This window comes from Octodon degus, unplaced genomic scaffold, assembly GCF_000260255.1.
Source record: "Octodon degus isolate 3935 unplaced genomic scaffold, OctDeg1.0 scaffold00033, whole genome shotgun sequence".
Lineage (NCBI taxonomy): Eukaryota > Metazoa > Chordata > Mammalia > Rodentia > Octodontidae > Octodon > Octodon degus.
Window position 1 is genome coordinate 12,244,111 of NW_004524609.1, and position 25,466 is coordinate 12,269,576.

The 25,466-nt window shown below is 49.6% G+C and overlaps 1 protein-coding gene across 3 annotated transcripts in view; it reads right to left on the minus strand.

Moving 5' to 3' along the window:
• Nucleotides 1-25,466, minus strand: part of Slc39a11 (solute carrier family 39 member 11) — a 416,634-nt gene that overhangs the window by 77,069 nt on the left and 314,099 nt on the right. For all 3 annotated transcript variants that reach the window (XM_023714149.1, XM_004630059.2, XM_023714148.1), the window contains exon 7: nt 628-697. In XM_023714149.1, coding sequence (XP_023569917.1) covers nt 628-697 — 70 coding nt within the window. The remainder of the gene's footprint in view (nt 1-627; nt 698-25,466) is intronic.

Consider the following 25,466-nt stretch of genomic DNA (forward strand, 5'->3'; position numbering starts at 1 on the left):
GAGAGAGAGAGAGAGAGAGAGAGAGAGAGAGAGACAGACAGACTGAGACAGAGAAACAGAGAGACACAGAGAGATAGAAACAGAGACAGAGTCAGAAACAGAGAAAGCGAGACACACAGAGAGCAAAAGAGACAAAGACAGAGACAGCGAGAAAGACAGAGACACAGAGAGAAACCAAGAGACAGACAAGGACAGAGAGATACAGAGAAACAGAGACAGAAAGACAGAGACAGAGACAGAGACAGAGACAGAGAGACACAGAGACACAAAGAGACACAGAGACACAGAGAGAGAGAGAGACCGAGACCGAGTGCACACCACTAAGAGGTCAGTCGCTGCCTCCACGACACTTTGGCCTCTGCTTTGTGCTTGGGGACCATGCTTAGGCCACAGCATGCAATTATGCCCATATTTTATTCTCCAAACAGCCCTGCAGTAGATCATGCCGTTGACAAAGTTGGTACAAACCTGCTTGTTTGACTGAGTGGCTTCCTGCCCTTGTGCCCTCCTCAGCCCAGGAGGCTGGAGGAGCTTCCTAATCATGTGCAGGCAGCTGGCCCAGGTGACAAATGTAAACAGAGCACCCACAGGTGTGGGGCCAAACCAGCGCACCAGGCGTGGGCTTACCTGGCACTCTCGAAGGTGGCTGACACAGTCTTTTCTACAGCCCCAAAGCCGACTCCAACAGCAAGACCCTCTGAAACAGACACAGAGAAGCAGGAAGGGTTAGCGGTGATTGGCTCCCCATTAGGAGCACTGGTGTCACATGTGGTGTCAAGGAAGATGGCTTTAAGCTGCCAGAAACAGAAAGGCAACTGAGCATAAACTGGGGCCCAAAATACAGTGCAGGAGCTGAATCTGCAGTGTTTCGATGTGAGCTGCATGTTAGGCATAAATTTTTTATGTTTTAGGACAGTTAAAAAAAATCAAAGAAAGAACAGTGCCTTGTGACACATAGAAATGATTTGACATTCAGATTTTAGTGTCTAAATAAAGTTTTATTGGCACGCAGCCACGCTCATTTGTTGATGGGTCGTGCCAGCTGATTTCGCCCTATACCAGCCATACTGAGTGGCTGTGACAAAGACTGCATGTCCTGAAAACCTGCAAGATTTACTATTTGTTCCTGCACAGAAAATTCTGACTGAAGCACATAGGGCTTTGCTCTTCATCCCATGCGATAGAAAGGCCAAGGCAGGGCTGAGGAGGTAGCTTGGCGCCCTAAGCAACTGCCTGGCAAGCACAAGGACCTGGGTTCGATCCCTGGTACCTCATGCAAGTCCGAGCTGCATGGTGAGACCCTGTACCAAATAAATAAATGACTTAAAGTTGTTGTTGTTGTTGTTGTTGTTGTTGTTGTTTTTAAAAAAAAAGAAAGTCCAAGGCTGAGCTGGAAACCCAGAGGTGTCACTGCAGACACAGGCTTCTGGTTTTTGCTCAGCCATCCTCACCAACTGGGTTCTCTTGTAATGGCCAGATATACTGTCCATGGGAGACCGAATTATAGGAATAACAGAGTTTTTATTATTTTCCGGCATCTGCTATGCGCTCACCTCCTCACACACTGGGAGCGCACAGGCCACATGTCTTTGCTTCCCTTGGCTCATATAGGTTCCCCGGTTGCCACGGCGACAGTGCTGGAATGCCGTGCCTACCTATGTGTGTGAGGTCACAGCTCAGGCATTGAGATTTATGGCTACATGTGGGCCTGTGGCCTGGTTCTTACTTCCTTTCCTTGGTCCTACTTCCCCTCTTATCTTTTCCATGTTTGTGAAGTTTTAAAAAGACAGTGGAAGGAGTGAGGGACAGGACAATTCAGGCAAGGCCAAGTGGGGAGGTGGCCCGGCCCAGGTGCCTCCTACTTTTAAGATAAATAGGACACTATGCTAGAGCTCCTTTGACTTAGAACACCATCTCCTACATTCTTAGTTACAAAGTGATTGTGGCACTCCAAGCACCCCACCTCCATCCCAGCAGGACAAGGGTGGAAAGGCCCAGGTGATCCTCTTTCTTTCTTTTTTGTCTTTCTTCATTATACATTCTTTAATAGGAAAAGTCATAGAAGCAAGATCCAGGTTTATTGGGTACAACTCCTATAGCACAGGCAGGAATGACAGCATCCCAAGAACAATAGTAAAGAATAACATTCTACTTAGGAACAAGTAAGGAACAAGAGCTCTAGAGCCAGAGCTCATTTCAAAATTAAATGCAACTCTTTGCCTCAGTTTCTCTAGCTTCTCATGTCATACCAACTACAAGGCAGAACTCAGGTTGGATTCTGGTTTTCTTATCAGAACAGACAAGTATGTGCAGTAGCACACTCTTAGGCTTGTAGAACAGATAAAATAAGCAAGAATAGTGAAGTACTAGCATTCAAATTTAAGTCTCATAAAACATTGTTTGACATATTAGCCATTGTTCTATTTGTTCTATTATTCTACAGCCAGCAAGTCTAACACAAACACCAAGAAAGCCTTCTTTGAACAATAAAGCCATAGCAGTATTCTTGGTGAAACATAAAAGCTCCCAGGAGGTTTTCTTTATGGAGTCTCCATCTCCTAACTTGGGAAGGGAAGCCCTTGCTTCCCATGCAAGGACAAGAGTGTACCATGAATGACAAGTGTGCATCATGGCCCCAGGCTCAGGAGACTCAGGCTTCATGCAGATCTAGGCATCTTGATAACCTCCTGGGGACAAGGGAAGGGCCCCCCTCCCTGATCACTTCCTGAGCCTTGATTTGTCACCTGAATAAATCAAGGCTTGTCTCCAAGTGCAGGATCTCCATCTCCATTCAAGAGCACTGCCGCTGTCCAAGGTACCATCCTCTCACTAGGGAGACTTAGGATCCACCCTGAGATGGCACTGCGACAGTTTAGCTTGAAGTTCAAAGATGGACCAACCAATCCTGCCCCGTGTGGTGGTGCTCAGGAATTTGCCAGGTTTGCCAGAACCTTGTCTGTGGTCAGGTGCGGAAGGAGGAAGCTGCCTGGTGCCCTGAGACCAAGAAGCAGAAGCACAGCCTTGCAGGGTCTCCAGATACCCCAGGGGGTGTTTGCAACTCTCGTCACACCAACAGAAAGCAAACAATCAGGACTGGTCAGGACCAGCAGCAAGGGTTTTGGTGCCAGAGTAGAACTTTTTGATGAAGGAGCGAGAGGGAAAACTGCTGGGTGGAGGGCTCGTTATTTTCAAGATGCCTTGTCCCTAGCTCATTTCTTTCCTTGCATCCTGCTCAGGTAGAATGGGCCCTGGATGCAGGGCCTGTCCTGCTGAGTCCTGAAGGTGCCTGAAAACAAAAAGGTTGCTTAACTCATCCTGTGCTAAGGAGAAGAGCTCAGCTGCTGCCAGCCTTGTTCACAGGAGGCCGCCATGCCCCAGAGCCCACGGACCCTGCTGAGGCACGCAAAGGCACTCTGTGCTTGATCGCCTGAGGGGCCTTATGGGTCCTCGTGGTCAGCAAAAGCTGCCGGTTGGGAATTTGGGCTTCTAACTCCCCGCTGAATACCTGCCCATATTCCTTTTAACAACTAACTTTGAGGAAATCTCAAAGGCCAGCTGGGGGGACTCTTGGGCCATCCCCAGGTTCAGAAGCCATATTTTTGGAAGAGAAAGTTCTGTCTGACACCTCCCAACAGCACTGGGGTGCCTGAGCCTGGACACCTAGCATGCAAGGTGGACACTCCAGCAACCTCAGAGAAGTCTCCCAGCACTCCCTCCTACCAGCCCAAGGGAAAGGGGACCAGCCAGTCAACATTGCCAGAGCCATCAGACTTCACAAAATAGAGGTTTAAAAATGTTGTTCATTTTCATTTGTCTCTAAGATACTTGGGGTCGGTTCTTAATAAAGACCATCCATCTGCAGAGCCCTTATCCCCTGCCTGTGGACTCTGGGTTCCAAGACAGGCCTTGTTTCAGGTGCTCACCTCTTCAGAGTTCCTTCCCTTGCGAAGCGAAGGTGGCCCTCCATATGCCAGTGGTGTCTCCCTGTTTGCCTGCCCCTGAGTGACGCACTCCACATGAACTACAAGTGGGAACCAGTAACCTCTGGGCTATAGGACAGAGATGAAGGCTGGTGGGCAGATGGCTTGTGAGCACAGGTTGTTCTAGATTCTGAGCTCTAGGATCTGTGTTCTCCACAGCTTCTGTTCTTTCCTTGTTTTTCTAGAAATTCCCTCCAAGAGTTAACCACACAGTAGGTGGTGGAGGGTAGTTTTGGGGAAAGGCTTGAAAATACACTCCATCTTCTAAAATTTGCTGATAGATAGATGACAGGCTTCAAAAGGGGCAGCAAGAGTAGAAATCCTATTCCTTTGGGAATGTGCCTGGCATTGGCAAGAGCTGAACCTCAGGATAAGCTGCGGCGAGGATGGCTGAGGGGTTTGGGTTTCAGGCAAATTTCCACCAGGGAGGAGTTATTTCTATGTGATAGCAGAGGTTTAACTCAGAGCCTTTGGAATAAACAATATCCCTAGCTCCATTTGTATGTTTTTATTTTGAGGAAGGGTTTCTCTAAGTGACTAAGTTGCCCAGGCCAAGCTCCAACTTGTAATCCTCTTGCCTCAGCCTCGCAGAGTATTGGCGTTACAGGTTTATGCCACAGCCCCTGGTGGGACAGCCCCTTTCTGTGCAAAGCTACGCATCTCCAAGGTCACAGGAACACAGGGCTAGAGGTGTCTGAGCCACCATCCCCTGGCACCCGACCCTCAAGGGATCCAGTGAGTGTCTCCAGCCCCGCTGTTGTCAGCCTAGTTTTGCACCAACACAAGGGACAGCACACTGCACTGCACTCTGGTGGATGGCAATGGGCCTCCAGGGCAAGGCACGTCCCCAGGGACCCTGGCCCACCACCCCAAGAGGTGTCAAAAGCTGGGGAGGTACTCAGGGCTTTTCCTGACACTAGACCTGAAGATCTCGCCATTTGAAATACATGTTCTTTGAAACCACAAGCAACTGCTGGCTGCCTCTTCCCTTGGTTTTCCTCTACTTAGTCACTCTGATGTAAATGATAGTGCAGCTCAGAGCACGGGGGCCTACGTTAATTAGCTAAACACACCCTATGAGTTGCTTACCATGCAGCCCGAGAACTGTGACGTTTCCAGACTCACCAAGCTCTGGAGTGGGAAAAGAGATCCTAAACAGAGTGGTCCACAGTACAAGGACAGAACCCTGCCTGGGATCTCAGTCCCTTTCCTGTTCCCCTCATCCAAGTGCCATCTGATGTCAAGTTTGCTGACCCAAGCTTGTGGCTTTCCCCCAAGTGTGACGTGGCCCTGTGGGTGGCAAGTGCTAGCATTTGATTTCTTCCCCCCTGCAGAGGTGGGGCAAAGCCCTTAGATTGTCCCTCTGGCTCCTATACCTAAGCATGGCCAGTGGCAGGGGACTGGCTTGCAAAGGGATAGTCTGTGGTGTGCAGAGGGACAGGTCCTTCCTCACTCCCTGTACTACTGTGGTCTGGGAAGGGCCCTACGACCCACTGGCTCAACAGCACTACCCCTAGAGGCTGCCAAGCCATGCTGAGCTGGCCTGGGGAATGGAAGAGGTAGCAGAGGAAGAGAAGGCCCTCTATACCATGCCAGAAAGTAGCTATGGTACGTGGAGCTCAAGAGGCTAAGACAAATTACACACATGGAAGCACATACATCAGAGAACCAAGGCAGGCACGGAGAGCAACAGATGGTGGGAGCAACCCACCTGCTGGAAAAGGAGCCACGTTGAAATGCCAACTGGAGCTCATTCCCCCATGTTCCACCTTAAGTGCAAATTAAGCAGGTAATTAAGACAGGAAGCCAGTGTGACAGCTACTCCCTCTAGCTTGGGTGCAAAAAGGAGGAAAATAAACTGCCGAGGCCGGACTGGCAAGTCGGGCCTTGAGGATACATTGCATTCTAAGCACTGAGATAGATGTGGACCCTTCCCACCTTGTCCTGGAGCTGGAAGGGGAGGAGTTGCCTGCCTCCCCATCTCCCAATGGCTCCTGCATCTCCATCCCTGGATCTCCACCACAGACAAAAACTATGACCTGGGCACTGTTTGTGGAGACAGCCCTGGGCTCAGCTTCCGGATCTACTGCTTCAGATTCTTGCAAAAATGAAAGCAAGATGACATGATAGCACTGCTTCGCTTCCAGGGTGGCTGCAGGAACGGTGTAGAACTTCTCAACGCAGAGGCTTTGTTCTGGGGGATCCTGGCCACTGTCAGTGACGAGTAGCAGGCCCCACCTTTCCCCTCAAGATGACAGTAGCACCCCCAGCCCAGGTGCAAGCATTAAAGATGTCATCTCTGAACATTGCCAAATGTGTGCTGGGCGGGGGGTACACACGGGAGGCCAAAATTCACCGGGCTTCAGGGCCCCTGGCCTTGAACAGGGCAAACACTCCACCCTTGCCACCTTTGTGCTTTCTCTCACGATAAGCAGCACTTGTGATAAAAATTTCAACTATTCTGGGATGCTCGTAGGGTTCAAGTAGGTGGGAGGAAAGTAAAAGACTACAAATGAGTGTTTTCTCTTTCGCTGGAGGGGTGTTCAGTGTGTGGGAAGGGCGGTGGACGGAATCCACAGGCCTCTCTCGCCCGTCTCCGAACATCAGCATCTATGTGGTTCCAGCTTTGGTGGATGTCTTAGTCTCTTCAGGCTGCTGTGATGAAACACCACCAAGTGGGGAGTTTTATAAATAAATAACAGAAATTTATTTCTCACAGTCATGGAGGTCACACGAGCAGGCCGGATCAGAATAGTGGCAGAACTACTGACCAACGACGTACACTGCCTGGTTTATAGATGGTGCCAAATCCGCCTCACCGTGTCCTCCCTTGGTGGAATAGGTGCGAGGATCTCTCTGGAGCCTGCCTGGTAGGAGCACTAGTCTCACTCACTTAAGAAAGACCCAGTCTCAAGATCTAAGCACCTCCGCAAACCTCATCTCCTAACACCATTATGCTGCGGAGAAAGGCCTCAGACTACAATATACGAGGCCTGAGGACATTCAGCAGCCTCAGTGCTCAGAGGTGATGGTGAATGGGAAAGAACAGAACAGCCACAGCATCTTGGTTCAGCTGTTGCCCTGCTGAGGAAGGCAGAGCTCCCTCAAAGCTGCCATGTGAAGAGCCTTCTTCCCCTCTGGCCCTGCTTTCCAGGGCCCAGCGGGCAGATGGACCTCAGCATGCGTGGGAATTCTGAGGTAGCACGTGGTTGTCTAGGGTGGTCACGGCAGGTGCTAGTGTTTGGGTTTGAAATGTTGCCCCAAATTCATGCGCTGGAGGTTTGGTTACCAGCATAGGGGCTTTGGGGGAAGTGACTGGATTAGGGGGACTCTAACCTCAAGTGGATGGATGGCATTGTTGGGAGGTGAGGGAGACAAACAGGAGGCGGGAGCTTGTGGAAGAGAGTGGATCCCAGAGGACTGGACCTGAGGGAGGACTACCTGGTCCCCAGCCCCTTCCTCTCTGGCTCCTCCCTTCGTCTGGTTCCTGGCTACATGACATGAACAGCTCTCTGCCATCACCCATTGTGGCCAGGAGGCTTCTGACCATGGACCAAAGCCCCTGAAACCATGAGCCAAAATAAACCTCTTGCCTTTTAATTGTTGTGCTCAGGCACTTTGTCACAGTGATGAAAAGGGGCTGTACCAGGGTTGAAGCGTGTTTGGTTGCTGTTTCCATTATCTCCACAGGTCTCGCTGTAGCTCAGGAGTGCGCCCCCTAGAGGGTTCTCCCATAGGTCTCCTACTGGGCTCTCAGCTGATGAAAACCTCGGTCTTTCTCCTGTACTGGTGGGAGCTCACGGTCCTCTACCCTGAGCCTGTGCTCTTAGCTCTTTGCGTCTCATGTGGGTGCCTTACATCTCCTTGTTCCGTGCCACCTATTCCTCAGCTGGGGCTCCAGTTTATTTTTTAATTTTAATTTTTTTTTAATGTATTTAGGATAGGACCTACAGGGTCTCATTATGTAGATCAGACTCATAGTGATTCTCCTGTTTTCAGCCTCCCAAGCACGTGCCACCACGCCCAGTCTCAATCTCTATCTCAGTGCACTCCCGGGGCAGGGCTGGAATGGCCTGTGGTGCTACGGATCGAACCCCGGTCCCTGCACTCTGCCTAAGCAGGCACTTTAGTCTGTTGAGTTATCTGGCTGGCCCTTAGGGCCCGAGTTATGACAGGAGACGGCATCACTTCTAGAAGTGACTGGTCAGCAACGGTCTGGGAAATGTCAACACAAAGGGCCACGCAGGAAATGAGGGGAGATGACATGACTTTTCTGCCTTGATTTAAAAGTGTTAAAATTAAGACAGCAGCTGGCATCCTGTGGAGGTTTCATAAATATGAAACGCAGCCTCCATCACCAACAGCAGCACCACCACCCACCACAGCAAACCCCGAGGTGGGAGAGAAGATGCGATCAGTCACTCCCATCTCCTCCAAGGAAAGAGTAAGAAGCAAAAGGACTTAGCCAGAGGCATTTTGGCCAAGGAAAACGAAGTACTGAGGGAAGAAGGTTTTGAAATGTATTAAATCACTGAAGCAAGGTCAAGGGCACCCTTCCCTGCACAGGCCAGGGTCTAAGAGGGCATTTACTGCTCCCACCTGGATGATGCAATCCAGAGGAGGGCGGTAGGTGGACAAGACTGGAAGGGGCCACTTCGTGATGTCCCCTTTATCCAGCTGGTGCTTCAGCATTAAATACAGGCTCAGTGCTAGTGGTGAGTCCCCATGGCCACTTGTACATGCCCAGGTCCCACCACGTCACTGCTTAAAAGAAAAATAACCATGTTAAGACCGTCCATTGCAGACAGGGACTTCAGGGGTCACAGGGATGGGGGGTGCCCCCCTCCAGCAGCATCTGGAGGCTCTGAGCATCCTCTGTCCCTGACTGTGTGGGAACTGTCTCTAAGCTTGTGAGAGAGGCAGCCCAAGAGGCAAGAAGTCACGCCACTCAGCCTGCGGCACAGCCTCCTGGCTTGTGTGGGGTTCTCAGGAGGCCTAGCAGAACACAGATGAAGACAGGACTGCAGTTTTTCTTCTTATTCTGCTCCTTGTGGCGTGGCTGAAGCTTCTTGGGAGACTGTCTGGCTGGGGATGTCCTGATAACCCTTCCTGCCCAGACTTCAGCCCCAGATGTCTAGCAGGAAGCAAACCCAGGGAGATGGGGCTCTGATCATGTTACACATGTATTAAATAAAATATTGGAACAACCTGCTAGGGATTGCCGGGAATCCCTATGGAGCCCAGCAAAGGCCAGGTAAAGGATGAAATGATCATCCTAGCATTATTTTCTTGAGTACATTGTTCAATACAGTTTTTAAAATATGGATTACTAATCTTATTATTTATATTAAACAAAATTCAGTATTGGGAAAGATGAAAAGAACTGAATTCCAGAAAATTTTAATTTAGTTCAAGTTCTTATCAAGAAAATCGTGTCTTAAGGTTTATTAAAAGGTGTTGATCACTGAAAATAACATGAATCGCCCCTGTGGTTAAAATAAGCACCTCTAAGTTACCATTTGCAAGTGTGCTTTTTTGGTATAATCCTCCATCTCATGGCAACAGACCCTGAAAGCGCTACACCAGCCCCAGCTGCCAGCTTAGATCCGAGCCCAACTCCAGCAGAACCTGGGAAGGTGGCAAATCACATGCATGGGGTGAGAACAAACAAAGGTACATCTTTAAACAAAGGAGGAGGCATTCGGATAAACACGCACACCCAGGAGTCAACTCCAATTTGCCTTAGTTTGCAAGGACCGGACAGAGAGCAGATGAGATGCTAGCATTTGCTTGCAGCAGAGGGGTGAGATCGCTTTTGCTGGTACAGAAGACAGTGGGGCGTCCCGGCCACAGTCTGCCCATACCTGTGCCTCAACCCAGACCCACTCATCGAAGGCCACTGCTGCCCACTCCTGGATTTGTCCCAGACTGACATGGTTAGTTCTGCCGGCTCAGCTACAGAGCAGGTAGGGAAGAGACAGAACACTCTGGGCCTCTGTTGCTCATTTAAAGGCCAGGGGCTTCACCAGAAGCAAAGGGAAAGTCAAGGGAGGCTTTGTTCTTTGCTTACTTTTGAACAGGGTCTCACTATGCAGTTCAAGTTGGCCTTGATCTCACCATGGAGCCCAGGCTGGTCTTGAACTCAAGGTGCCTCAGCGTCTAGAGTACTGGGATTCCAGGCGTGCACCTCCAGGCCTAGTGCAAGGAGTTGTGACCCTGGAGAGGACTTGCTGGTGGAAGAGACCCCACAGTGGGAGTCACAGAGACAACCTATTTTTCAGGGCAGCAGATTTTCACTCACTGTGCCCTGTGGAGGGCAGTACCACCTGGTGGCCCCCATGCCCTGCTCCACCCAGGAACTCAGTGGGAGAAAGGCTTTCTACCAGGCAGGCCAGGAAGCTTCCTGACGGGCAAATCAGAGCCAGACTGAGGTGATCACCTGGCTATGGAGCTTCCCCTCTGAGCTACCGAGTTGCTTGGCTCTTGCAAATTCAGTGCATTAGTGGGCAGGACTATGTTCTGAGGAACCAGGTAAGTTAGCACCACCTTGCTTTGGGGAGTGTAGGAAGCTCTGGAGATGGAGGAAGGAGGATGCCAAGAGACATCTTATGATGAACACTGTAGTCAGAACAGAATTATTTTTCCTAATGCAAGCATTTCCTGTGATAAGTACGCCTCAGGCACCCAAGGCAGGCAGGCCCTCTGGTCCCCCCAGAAGCTAGTCAGTGAGGAGCCCCTAGCCGCACACTCAGAGACCCTGCTGCCTGACCCAGTGCCAAATGGCAGTCCAGGAAACAGAGGGAGAGCCTGGCCAAAAGCCACCTCCAATTCCATGCCCGCCTGTGAGATTCATAAGCCCTGGAAGAAGTCCCGGCAGGAATGTAGCTGGGTGTGTCCCCCTCATAGCCTGAAACACCTGCCCTGTGTCCCTGCACAGATGCCAGGAGTGGAGCTTCTCACCTGGCTCACATAAAGGTAAACCGGGCGAGCCCTTCTCTGCAGAAAGACTGGAGATTCCTGGGGTAAGGCACAAGCCAGGCTGGCTGTTCCCCAATAGCCAAGTGGTACCACCCCCTCTCACTGCTTGGGAAATGTCACCCCCAGCCCCTGGGGATGCACTGTGGCTCTCTCCTGCCTGCTAACCATGGAAGCCCGGGGTCCAGGACAGGCAGGCATGCCGCATCACACGAAACACAGCCAAGGTCCAGGCGCCCTGCAGTTGCACAAGCAGTGTGTGTGTGTGTGTAGGAGGATATTTGTGTTTTTAAAATCTGTGTGGTGTTGAGGGACCAAAAGGAAAGGACTTTCTCAATCCTCCTTGAAGGACTGTTGAGCAAAATTAGATGCCAGCAGTTCCTTCCGGATGATGTATAACCTGGGACGCAGGGCCGCTTGTCACTCACTGAATCTGACTACCACTAAATCAGTTTTAAAAAACCAGGCAAGAAAAATGATCTGAAGCCTCAGATCGCTGCTCCCTGCCAAGGCAGGCAGTACCCACTGAGTGCACGTTGGGTGGGCACTGTTCTCTTAAGAGGACCAGCACTTCACTGGGAGGTTGGCAGAGGAGGAAAGGAAGGACCTGCCTTCACATGGGGGGGGGGTGGACAGCCAACGGTCCCAAGTGGTCATGGCAAGATGAGGGGTGAGAAACCCTGCAGAGCGACCTCTACTCAGCGCTTGGAGAGGACGCTGATGGCCACAGAGGAATGCACGAGGGTCCTGGGACTGAGACGATTCTGAGGACGGAGCTGGTTCTTAGGAAGTGACAAGCCAGCGAGTGGTGCGCTGCTGCGTGGGAACTGCAGAAACGCGGTGGGGCAGGGAAAGAGGAGCACGCACTGGGAGTAACTGACACACACGTCCTCTCCTATTCACTGCCTCCCCCTTTGGGTCTCCGCTCAGAAGTCCTTTGCAGGAGCCCTCACTAGCTCCCCAGGATGGGCCAGGTTTCTTGTTAGATTGTTCCCTTGCTGTGCTTCTCCCCCATGGCAAGGCCACGCCCAAGGACACAGATGTGCTCAATAAATACTCACTGAGTGGCTGGACTTAATAGCTCATCAAATCAACCAATGGACCAAAGAGAGTGACTGTGAAATTGGAAAGCTCCAAGAAATACCATCAAACCTCCAAGAGGTTTGATAAAGGCACAGTAACAGTGAGGGAATACTTTTGGTTTCTTCTAGGTAACTGCAACCTCTAGCCTTAACAGTGAGTGTTTCTCCCTGTTTTCATTCACAGAATCCTCAGGTTAACCTGTTCCCCCTCCTTCCTGAGGCTGAGATGGCCCATGTCACTGTCCAGGCCAATGATGACATAGCTTCCCAGAAAGTCACTGCTTCACCAATCTGGGCTCCACTCCCTTCTGAAGGGAGGTAGAGCTGAGAGGTTCCTCTTTTTCATACCTGGAGCAGCACTGTGATGCTTGGAAGGACAGCAAGAAACTTGTGACCAAAAACAATCAGCTATGAATACTCCAGGGAAAGATGGTGGCAAAGGATGGCAGGAAGGGAGGGAAGGGGGAGAAAGATCAACCCATGTATGTGTACGCAGGATGGAGTCGATGCTGGTCCTGCTGATTTCTGCTGGTCTACAGAGGGGAGGGGTCGGCGCCTAAATGCCTGTCTCTATCTGTCTCTCTCTCTCTCTCTCTCTCTCTCTCTCTCTCTGCTTCTGTCTCTGTCTCTCTGTCTCTGTCTCTGCCTCTCTGTCTCTGTCTCTCCTTTTAAATTTCTCAAAACATTTTTTTCCAGTTTTGCATGCTTATATCTGGTAATCTGACCAGCTAATTTGAAGACAACAATATGCAATACCACAACCACTATTGAATTCTTATTGATTTGTTTGGTGAAGTTCTGTATCATTTCCTATGTTTGCTTTTTCTATTCTGTATTCCTTTTAATAAAAACAAAGAATGACAGGAAGGACTTCACTGGGTCACCTGAACAGCGCAGATCTGATACCCACCTGGGACTCACACAGGGTGAGACACACGAATGCCCCCCTACATAAGCCTGATGATACACTTGTTGCCCCTGGCAACTAGAGCATTCCTAATTTGTACACACTAATTAGGACATTTCATGCAGTTCCAAAATAATTTATGGATGACATCAATAGTAAAATCAATAATTTTGGAAGGGTTATGGAAAATAACATAGATTGCAGAAAATGGCTGGGTTTTCTGCTCAGACAAAAGATGACAGATGACATTAACTAAACAAATTGCTAGTAAACCACCATACTTCAAAAAAATCAACAATAGGTTCTGGCTCATGCATCTCTAAGACAAGCAAATAACCAGAAGTGGTAATCAAGGGCAACCAGCATGGATTCATTAATCATAACATTTCAAACTGAAAGGTCATTTGAGTAAATGTGAACTGAGAAAACAACAGAAGGCAAAAGACAAAAAGTAGCAGGTATGTGGACATCCTTCCACCTCTGGGTTTTCATGACACCACATGAAGAGGATTTTTAAAAAGCGTGGCATGAGGGTACAGTTCAGTGAATTTGTAACTGGCTGGCTGACCACACTCAGCAGGTATAAATTACTGCATGCCATCCTGAAGCGAGGCAGGCAGATCTAAGCCACGTGGCTTGGCGGCGGCTGTTGTCCATTCAGCGTCTACATCAACAACTCCGTGGGGCATGAAAAGGAGGAATAAGGAAAGAACAAAGAGCCAAGACACAGCAATAGGCTTGATAAAAGTAAGACACAGACATCTCAAACATGGAAAAGGAAGTACAGCGTCTAGCTCAGCTGTGATATTAAGGAAAGCAGAGGTGACACTCTGATTTTAGGCCTAAATCCAAGGAAGGCAGGTGGGCCATTCTGGGCTTCATGCAGGGTGCGTTCCCTCATGGTTACTTCCCTGCCTACGTGAAAATCCTGCCTACGTGGGATTTTCTGGCTCATGTAACATCCGTTCGCAAACAACTAAACCAAGAAACTCAGAAAGCATTTCCTCAAGTGAGCTCTGGGTGGCTCCAATCCTGCTACATGTCAAGTGTTTCATGAAAGTTATTTTAAGTATATTAGACAGTCAATATACACGTGTATATATTCATCTGTACACTGATGTGCATGCATGTGCACACATATGTAGAGTGTGTGTATATGCATATATTTATTTTTAATAATTTTATTGAGAAACAAATAGTAATGAGACAATTTCAAAACCAATTACTAGAAGTTTCAATAATTACTACATTGCAAATTGTTGTCTTAGTGGTTATTCATTGTACAAGATGCAGACATGATATCCTGTCCACAAACACTATTAGAATAAATCTCTCTATTCATTGAATTAAGAGAATGCAGCTGTATATCTATCCTATTTTGAATATACAGATACAAAATGGTCGTTCATTTGTATCCCTCTTTTTTGCATATATTTAAATGTCACATAAATATACATGCACACATGTTTATGTGGGGATGTACATATAAACAGAGGTCTGTAATTGGCATTTTGTAAACTGGACAGAGAAATATAAAGACTGCAAATATCCAGATGGCCTTAGTCAGGAATCCCATTTGGTCTTTTGCTTCATGGGTCTCCTGATATGTGAGTTTTGTCAAGCACATAAAAGCATACTCTGGCTAGAAAGACGTCATAGACAACCATCTGGCTTCTGCCAAAAGGCCCCGACCTGCCCACGCCCGCTGCTCCTCCCTGGTTAGGGCTCGCGCTGATCGACACAGCCTTGGCTCTCTATGGGGTGCTGAGCAGGACCATGGTGGCTGGGCTGAGCTGAGCTTTGATCCCGGTCCCAAGCACATCGTCCCAGCAACCATCCTTGCAGTGACAAAGGAGACCCTGTGGCCGATTTGGTCCACGCCTGTCCTGCCAGTGGCAAGACACTTAAGGGATGCTTGGAGACATCTGTGGGGTTGAGGTGACCAATACAGGGTGCACCTCTCCACTCCTGTACAAAGTAGCTATTCATGACCAAGGAAGCCAGCTGCACAGCCCCCTGCCCCACAGCCATGCCAGAAGTCGCTGAGCTCCCTGGAGGGTAGTGCATTCACACCCCCTACTGTGTTCCTCGGCCACTACCTAATCTACTCCCAAACTCCCTACTAGCAAAGTCTCCAAGTATCCTTTAATCCTATGGCTAGGGCTCTGCCAAATTCCTACTCACCTGTTCCTTCTGATAGAATTCCCTGCACGGGCTTCAGTGCCCTGGATGGTACAACTGTCCACTCACAGCCGTGCGTCCTCTGCTCCCCAGGACTTTGTCCTGACCTTCCCTATGGAGCCACGCAAATTCTACAGCACATGCTCCACTGGAAGCCAGCCAAATATGGCAGGAAGCCTGTTAACCAAACTCTACCCCCTTCCCCTACTTTCAACACCTGTCAAAGCATCTCAAAGCAAGAACCCAAAGGAAATGCCAACCATGAGAAGCAATGAAAGGGGGCAGTGATGGGCCTTCTGAGTACCTACTACTCTTCACATTTTCAAACATAAGCTTTGCGCCCACCATGGAATTGAGGTATGACCGATGCCTGAATTTTAAAGGTAAGCAAGCAATATCCCAGAGAGGTTAAGAAACTTGCTTCAGCTCACACAGTGTGATATTTTGAATTCTCGTCTGTAAAGCCCTAAGTTTCTACTTTCTACTTGTCTAAGACCAAGCAGCAGTTTGGTCCAGGAGTCCCTGGGGAAAAAGAATCCCATTTTAACTGTGAAACAACATGCAATGCTCAGACCAACAGGCACCAGAGAGCAGGAAGAGGGAGGCAAGAGAAAGGCAGATGGGCTGCGCTATTTGCATAATGAGGAAGAAACACTGAGAGCCCACTGCCAGTGAGGGACCAGAGCTCCACACGGGGCTAGTGATGGATGGCAGGTGCGACAGCATTGTGAGATATGTGAGAGACGGACTGGTAAAGGCTGACTGCCCAATAAGAGGCAGAAGACACTGTTGTCTGGGTCTCCATGGATAGTGTGGGCTTGCTTATTTATTTATTTATTTATGTTGTATTTTAGGGAAGGGTCTACAGGATGTTCAGGGTCTCATTATTAGCTCGGACTCATAGTGATTCTCCCGTTTACAGTCTCCCAAGTGCTGGGGTTACAGGTTCACATCACCATACCAGGCTCTCAATCGCCATCTCAGTGCACCCCAGGGGTGGGCCTGGTACAGCAGGCCCAGAGATCTAGCCCCCAGCCCCTATACCTTCTTGCAGGTGCTTTAATCTGTTGAGCTATTTGGCTAGCCCTGTGTGTGTTTGCTTGCTTCTTCTTTTTTAAATCTTTATTTACTTGATATAGGGTCTCACTACATACACTGCTCAGACTCATAGTGATTCTCCTGCCTCAGCCTCTCCAGAGCTGGGATTACAGGTGTGCACTACCACATCCAGTTTCAGTGACTGATATGGTGCACCTGGAATGGCCAGCATGGGATGCAGTTCCAGCGGTCAAAACCAAGTCCTTGTGCTTGCCAGGCAGGTGCTTAGACAGCCAAGCTATCTTCCTAGCTCAATGTGTACTTTCTTGACCTTGTTTCTGCAAACCCACTGCAGCCCTTTCCACTATGTTCCTACTCAAACACAACTCTATATCCCTTCTTCAACCACAGATGGAACCAGGGTGGCCCGGCGCTTACCCAAGTCTGACTTGTGACCCTCTGTCCATTGTTGCTCACTGTAACTCTTCCGATTGTCACGGCTCGAGTGGACCTTTTTTGAAAAGAGGAAACTGACCTTGACCTCCAGAGATATATGCTTTGTCTTACTAGGGTTTTTCTTGCTAAAACTGTGGCTTTCAAACAGCTGCCATGGGGTGGCAGCAAAAAGCACTTGAGTCTCCGTGAATCTCAATCTTTAGGGGAATAATTTTCCAAAAACCGCTCACTCCCAGTCTCAAAGCAGGTCAGGTTCTCCTGGGACAGGAGGAGCCACAGAGCATGACTCAGATTCTCAGCCATGAGCCCCCATCCTTCGCTTCCTCTCCCACAGACCTCCCAAATGAAAATTGGTATTTTTTTTTTTTAACTCTTGAGACATTTATTTATTTATTAACACATTCTCTGCCAAGGAAAATCAGTATTTTAGAAGTCAGTGTTTTCCAAACTGGGTTCCCCAGAACACCAGCAACATTTAAGAGTTCTACACTAAGTATTCAGTTGAGCCGCATGAAATCACTCCCACATAAAGCAACACTTGTGAGTGTGTGTGTGTGTGTGTGTGTGTGTGTGTATGCTGGGAGTTGAATCCCGGTCCTCACGCATGCTAACCATGTACTCTTCTGCCCACTACCATGCTTTAAATTACAAAATAGCAATTTCGTATGGTGCGACATAATGACTCTTGGCAACTTCGACTAGTCTTTTCTGCAAGATCCAAAAGCCACATTAACATAGCAAAGTCTCAGAATCCCTTGGGATAAAGTGGTTCGTGCAGCCTCCTTTCCCAAGGAAAGGACAGGTATTTTGTGGGACTCTTTTGTGGGGTAAAGAGTGCTTGGGAGACTTGAGGTAACTAAAAGCTCTGTGAGGTGTCCACAGGCTCCTCCTGCCCCCTCCCATGACTGTATCTGCGTACATACAGCACAATGCACTCAGCCTGGCATGACATGCCTTAGTCAACCCACAAATACTTAGCAAGTACCGCCTCTGCACTTGGCATCATTTACACTTGAAGACATCTTGAAACCCAAGTGTTCTGAGGAAGAAAAGGCGCCCTGAGATGGAGCAACCAATCCTCAGGGAAGGAGGCCATCTGCCCAAGGGCTTTGTGTAAGATTCGTTTTTACCTGGCGCTTAAACATTTCTCCAGAGGCTGATGGTCGGAGCTCTGTCCACAGAGACAACCGTATATCACCTGCTCAGGACCAGCTCTATTCTCAAAGCATTTCTCTCGGGAACCTCACAGTCCCCTGCCAAGAATGATTATGCTTCTGCTTCTTCCATAGCCTCTGCCTATCTCTCCCTCTTCCACCCACATTAATCAAGCTTTATTAGTGTAGCAATTTCTTGTAGGCCCAGTGACTTAGATTCCTCTAGGCTGGTTTCCTTAGGCTATTTTGCCAGATGCCCTAACATTAAAGACCAAAGAGGAGCCCTAGGGTCACTAACCAGGGTGGCTAAGTAGCTTCTTTCACACAACTCTCCCTGTCTTTTCATCTTTTCCCAGTCATACTCCAGCTCCTGGCTTAGCAGTTCTGTAATGCTGAGTAAAAGCTGTCTTCATGGCTAGCCTTCTGGGGAGGTAGGACACAGCCTGGCATCTCAGAAACTACGTCACTCACAAGTGGACAACATCTGGGGAGTGCTGTGGGACTCGGTCCCTTTTGGTTTTTAAATTCTGCATCTTCCCACTGCCAAAGCTAAGGGTGGATGCCAAAGCAAAGCTCTCTGTGCTTGCCAAGGTCAAGGGTATCTACTCATCTCCAAATTGTGTTAGTCCCTCTGCAGCAACGACTGTAGGGGACCATGTTGGTAGATATCAGTAAGGTTGGTTGGGGTGCTGGATTCTTGCGGGAGGATAGTTACCCCACAGTTCCAGCCTCACTGCTGCCCTGGACAACTTGTTCCCTCAGCCTGCCCCAGCAGCCTTCTCTCGCTTTGCTTTTCGAGGCAGATCAATGAGACAACCTCATGCTTGTGGCCACTTTGTGCTGGGGGTCTTGTGCTTCCCACTCCAGAGCTTGGGCCTGATCCTATACCCCAGGAAAGTTGTGTTTATCCCTACAATTTGTAGCTCAGGGGTAGGACAGGAAAACAAGCAACCGTGCCAAAGAGAAGTTTGAGCACCAGCTCCCACAGGCTAACCCCCAAAGGGCTGTCTGTCCAATGACAATGGAAGCAGATCCATCTGGCCAAGAGGCCAGCCACTCAGGTGCTGAGAGCTCTAGCGGGGGTGGGGGAGGGGGAGCACAGGGAGCTGGGCCCAGTAGGGCGGAGCACCATCACGCTAAGTGCCATCACTAGCAACATTCCCTGTGCCACAAACTTTTAAAAGCAGGTCAATCACAAGGCAGTTATTTTTAAAGTCAAAAACAACAGGGGCAGTAGTTTTATGTTTGTGTTTTAAAGTGCCCTGAAGAGAGATTGTCTTCCCACCTAACAAATGACATCCAACTTTAACTTGACCCACGGCCGGCAGCAGGATCAAAGGAAGTTTCCGCTAACCTCAAGAGCCCGCTGAATACTTAGCAACAAGCCTGCCTGGGCTCCTGCTGCGGTCACTGGGTGGTCATCTATAGTCACAGGCAGCGCAGGGACATTATCATCATGCTTCTGGGAGCAGCCGCAGGGGCCACAGGCTCTTACAGTCTTTGCAGTGTAAATTAAGAATGAGCTTAAGCCTTTTACAGCTCAGCATATTAGTATGGCTTTGCCCTCTGTTCTCCGTTCCCACACTTCTCTGCTGGATGGTCAAGACCAAGACAAAGCAAGACCTATTATAACAAAAATGTAACTTTTGTATCTGATAAGGTCAGTCAAATCCCCTCAGGATTTATCCTGAAACCCTGTACCACAGATTGTAGATCCTTTGTCAGGGTCATCCATGTGAATGAGTCATGGCCATTGCTTGACCAATTTGCTCTCTGTGAAAGCATGAGAAAATGTTTTCTCTCCATGGGACTCTCCATAGGCACACTACATCATCGATCGCTTTCCTCTGTGGCCCCATAATCTCCTTGATCAGAAAATTTGGGACACAACTGTGTTACAGGATGTTACAGTACAGGTTCTCCTATGTCCTAAGTCTTAACCACAGAGACAACAATATGCAATGTATTAATTAGTGAAACTGTGCTAGTAATTTGTTTTGAAACTGTCTCACTGCTATTTGTTTCTCAATAAAATTATTCAAAAAAGGAGAAGGAGAAGGAGGAGGAGGAGAAGAAGAAGGAGGAGGAGGAGGAAGAGGAGGAGAAGGAGAAGGAGAAGGAGAAGGAGGAGAAGGAGAAGGAGAAGCAACAGCAGCAGCAGCAGCACAAGGCCCAGTGGCCCCAGGTCACCCACCATGAATCACAGTGTCCTGGGACCCCAGGACCTTCAGTGCTGGACCAGAGAGGTCAGAGAGGATCAGCAAGCAATGCATATGGAAGGCTTTCCCAAGTGTAAGGCACAGGGTGATGCTGGCAGTAACTGCCATCCCTCGTTTAGCTGTGGGAAAGGTGGAAAGACAGTTAACTCAGAAGGAACCACAGCCTCAAGAGCTGTGTACTTAGAGTGGAGCTGCTGGATCCGTGGAGACTTTTGGAAAGACAGATCACAGTGCCCCTCTCCACTGCTTCATGCTCTCTCTGTCCATTGCCTTCTGTACTTAGAAGGAACCTGAGTGTGAACGCAGCCCCAATCTGTGCTACTATCATGCTTAAACCTTGGTCTCCGTGTAGTGCGCCACTCACCCCCAAAGAAAATGACCTTATAGGGTGGGTGGAGTGGTTGAGAAAACTATGCAGCGGGGCTTGGTAGCGCAGTCTGTAGTAATCCCAGCACTCAGAGGCTGCGGCAGGAAGATTACAAGTTCAAGGCTAGAGCTACATAGTGAGACCCCATTTCCAATCAATCAATAAAAGAATGAGAAGACACACACACACACACACACACACACACACACACACACACACACTGAATTATCGGGGTATTGGGAACAGGGATCTGCTCTTAATGCTGTGGTATCCCAATAGCATCAGGCAGGGTTCCCACCGCTACTGTATTGTTGAACAAATCATTCGGGTTTATTAGGAGATTAGGGTGCCAGCCTGGCTATGTGCCTACATTTGTAGGCTCAGTAAACTACAGTGATCCTCATGCTACTTGAGACCAAAGGTCAGAAGCCTGAAAACGAAAGGTGAATTCTTAGATCTGGCCATGATCAAAATGGCAGTGGAGAAGGTCACACAGATGGCTGGGTAAGATTAGATATGTCACCCTACTTCTTTTTTCTTAATTTTCATCTATTTATTTTTTTTTTCTGTATTAGGGATGTGCCCAAGGTCTTCACACTGAGCTATATCACCAGCCTTTTTCATTTTTCTCATTGGACACAGTTGTCTTGTTAAGTTTCCCAGGCTGGGCTTGAGCTTACAGTCCTCCTGCCTCAGCCTCCCAGAGTGCTAGGATTGTGGTGTGGACCTCCGCGCTCAGCCGTCCTTCTGCGTCTTGCTGTCAGAGTCCTTGTTGGCCAAAAGTTCTCAGCCAATTTATTCCATGTTTTCCAGGATGCTAATTCTTCTAGGAGAACAGCTGGTTCTTCCCACGACTCTATAGCTGTCTCTCTATCAGAATCCAGTGCCTGAACCACTGGGACAGCGTCTTACGATCAGTGGATCCATTATAAGCCCTTTCCTAGTGCTGAACCCCATCCTGCCCTCCCCAAGACTTGATTAGCTTCCTGCTGCTTCTTAAGAATGCTTAAGAAAACAAACCCAGAGTCCACCAAGATAATTAGAGATGAGGGCTTCTACATCTTAGCGATCACAGCCCGTCCCAGGTGGAGTCCCACCATCCCCCTACCCTAGCCACAAAGACGTGCATCTGGTCTCCTGCTGGGGCCTCTACTGGGTCTGACAGCCCCGGTCACTACCCTTTGGACCCCCCACCACATCCACCATCCAGTTGCTCCTGCCAGTGAGAGAGTTCCGCACAGACAGATCAGGGCAGGAATATGCGAGCAGAGTGCAAGTCTCTGGGTAAGTGACATTTTTGGCTCCAAGGCCTGCCATGGGCAAGCTGGGCACAGCAGTGCTGTGCTCAGGTCAACGGCGCCCGCGCCCTCCCCAGGCCTCATGCCTTCCTCCCCCCTCTGGGCGCCAGGCCGCGTCCCCTGGGCACTGACCCGTGCCTGCCTTCCACTGTTCTCGGGCTCCTCCTCTAATCACCCTCTTGCACGTCCAATCCTTCTGTTGGACCTGCTTCTCCAGGGAACAGAGCCAACGCACCATCATTTTGCTCAAAACAACAACGCGGCCAGTAATTGGGCAACACAGGCTTTTGGAGCCAGTGTTAGGGCAGCAATAAATGCTTCCGTTTCTTTCAGACCTTAGAGTTCATTCCATCCACAGCTCGAGCTCCTGGGACAGCGAGTGCACGCACAGCCTGCTCCCCAGAGGCAGACAGGCTACAGTTCTCATTGGCATTTAACATGTAGGTAGACTTTGGAGGATCGTCCTAAACACATAGTTTAGTTAAAGCTGATCTTAATGGTGGCAGAAAGAATAGGTGATATCATTTAGCATTAATGTCAGTGCCAGGTATTGGGATGTGCGTGCGTGCGTGTGCATGTGTGTGTGTGTGTGTGTGCACGCGCGTGCGTGTGTATGTGTTGATACAAAAACCCTTCAATGGCTCTACATGGAACCAAAGGCCCAGATGTGCATTGAGAGCCATGGCCTGTGCTTCAGGGGCAAATGGGGACCCTCGCACAGCTGCTGCCAGCCAGCCCCCCCTGCCGGAGAGCACCCCGGAGCCGAGGCTGTGCGGTCTGATAAAGGCTGTCTCCGGGGTTACGCCAGGCGCCGCCAAGAAGAAGATACGCCAGTGGGTAATAAAGCACACTGGCTCCGATTCCTAATAAAACAAGAGCAGCCTGCAATGTGCATCCACTGCGGAGGAGGCCAACTGCAATACCGAAAGGAGAAAGACCAGTGTGTGATTTACAGGAAGAGTGACTTTTATCCTTCAGATGTCAAATGATCAAGGAGATGGAATGCCTGACACCATGTTAATTCTAAAAATGCAATAAGCTAGTTGTCAGAGACAGCGATGGAGGGAGAAAGGGTGGCGAAGGGCACATCATGCCCTCAGTCCATTCTTCCTCCCCCCTCACACACACACTCCCTTCCTGCAGGGAGTGAAGCCACCTGCCGCATCCTGTTTTTCCTCTTACCTCACTGAAAGTGGAGCCAGTTGTTCCTGGCCAGGTGGCACCCCCACAAGAAAGAGCCCCTCCCTGGGGGATCTTCTGACAATTGTGCTCATGGGAGGGGAGGAAGAGCCTGTAGGCTTCCTGCAGGTCCAGCCTCCTGAAGGGCTGTGCAGCACTGGGGTTACCTTAGTGCCCAGTCCCTCACCCCAGGAAGGATAGATTAAGGGGTTCCCACCCTTTGTATCAGGCTTGGTCCTTCCTAATGATTCTGAGCATCTGTCCTATAACCTGCACATCAGGAGAGGCAGGGATGCTCCGGGCCGCGGCACCTCCAGAGGTACACGGTAGCACGCATCTTATCCTCGTATCCTCTTTACCCACCCTTTCTGTGTGCTGCATCTGAACTCTGCCAGTCCATAAACCACTTGGGGTTGGAGACCCCTCTATGGGCCCTTCATGGGGCACCCTCTATGTGCCCTTAGCTCTGGAAGCCACATAGCGGGAGCTCAAAAGCCACCTATAGGACTGATGCTGCTTGAGAACATGCTGTTCATGTCTTGGTTACTTTTTTCTCCTTACTGAGACAAAAATGTCTCATTCCCAAAGGTAAAGAGGGAAAGGTTTATTTAGCTCACAGTTTGTGGAGGTTTCAGTCCACACTTGGCTGGCTCCAAGGCAGAGCAGTGCACGGCAGAGGGTAGCAGCTCATGGCAGTAGAAGACAGTGAAAGCTGCAAGAGCAAAAGGGAGGAGCAGCAGAGAGCAGACCTCTGTCCCTCCCTTGGGCTTATGCAGGCTGCTGCCCCAGTGCGGGTACAGAACTCATGCTCAACCCCAGCATCGGACACCATGAGTGAATCAAGAATGCTACAAGGGGCCCATGAGATAGGCGGACTAAGTGCCTGCTTAGGCAAACTCAGTCAGGGACCAGGGTTCAATCCCTGGCACCACATGCCATGCCGGCCCTAACCCCAGGCACATTGAGTCTGAGATTGAGACCAGGTGTAGTGGCGCATGCCTGTAATCCCAGAGATGGGGAGGCTGAAAACAGGAGAACCACTATGAATCTAAGCTGAGTAGTCAGACCTTGTACCAAATAAATAAATAAATAAATAAATAAATAAATAAATAAATAATAAAGAATGCTACGAGCCTACCTCATGACTGCATGAGGCTTTGGGGACATTCAGACACAAACTACAACATTATTGTTCTTATGAGATAAGGAAACCAAGGAGGGAAACTATCCCCCCTCTGGGCAGAGATCAGGCCTCCAAGGCATGGAAAGCCAAGGCAGGTGCTAGACTGGGGCAGGAGAGTCGTGGGCTTCCTCCTGCCCATGTTGTGCCTGCCAGACCCACCGCCCAGGGCCCAGGGCTCACTTTGCTGCTGTTGTGTGATCAACAGGGATGAATAAAATGAATGAGCTAAGTGAAAAGCAAGAAGGATCAAAAGCATAGAGAAGAGGAATATGCCGGGAAATTAAATGAATAGCTATTCTTGGACCTGGAAATGCTGGGTGGAGAGCTGTAGCTACAGGCACTTCACAGCACAATGGTGCTGTCCCACGGGCTACATAGTCCTCCTGTAGGATATGGTATCTGTCCTCTGCAGAGTGGGGAAAAGCACATGCTGTCACCTGTCACCTGGCTGGCTGATCATGGCACCAGCCTATGAATTGGCACTAGGGTGGCCACAGCTCTTGGCCAATAGAACTGAATAATTTGGCCCTCAGTGAACAATAGACCTGGAGGAAACATCATGTCCCATCGGTGAGGTAGGCACTGCGGGGCAGGGAAGGCTTCGGACAGCAAAATACGGATCTTCTCACACAGCTTTTGGACAGGCCTGAGCAGCACGGCCTACAGAGGGAGCCCAGAACAGGAGGCTGTTGTGCGTCCTATGAGCCTAAACAGGTAGTTCAAGAGCCGAAGAGCCAGCGGTGACATCACAGAGCCAGAAGAGCTCGAGGAAACAGTGTGAAGTCGAAGCTGTTTGGGCTTCTAACTGCTCCTGTGGCAGAATGGTGCCAAATCACCCCTGATTTCTCTTAGAGAGGGAGTCCTCCTCATACTGAAACCCAGACCATGGCAACCCAAAGGACAATGGTGCACTGGTACAACATGTGGCTGGGGCCAGAAGCACAGGTTGGGCAGGCCGAGGTCCCTGTCAAGGGGACCCCAGCTGTCCCCAACAGGATGACTACAAGCAAAGTCTCCATCTTCTTGTACTGACTGATGCCTGGCTCCTGGGACATCTATGACCCTGGAGGGCTTGGGGTGGCCTCCCTAGAAGTGCTTGGTGATGACTGTGGATAGGGAGGTATCCGAGTAACTCAACAACAGCCCCTTGGTTACAGCTCTTGAGTTACAGCTCTTCATTTTACAAAACAGTAGCTGCAGTCCAGCATACACTGGCCAAGGCTTCACCTCCCTGGAACAGCTGAACCCACCAAGTCCCCTGCAAGACCCTTTCTGACTGTAGGAAGGTAAACGGACAAGTCAGAAGTCATGCCTTGCAGGGAACTGGGTATGTCCACCGGGCTTAAGAATTTAACTAGCTAGGCAGTGACCCGGCCACCTGCTGCCAACTGGGCCCATCAGTGCGCTCAGTGTTTGCTTTAAACTCTTTTTTTTTTTTTTTTTTTGG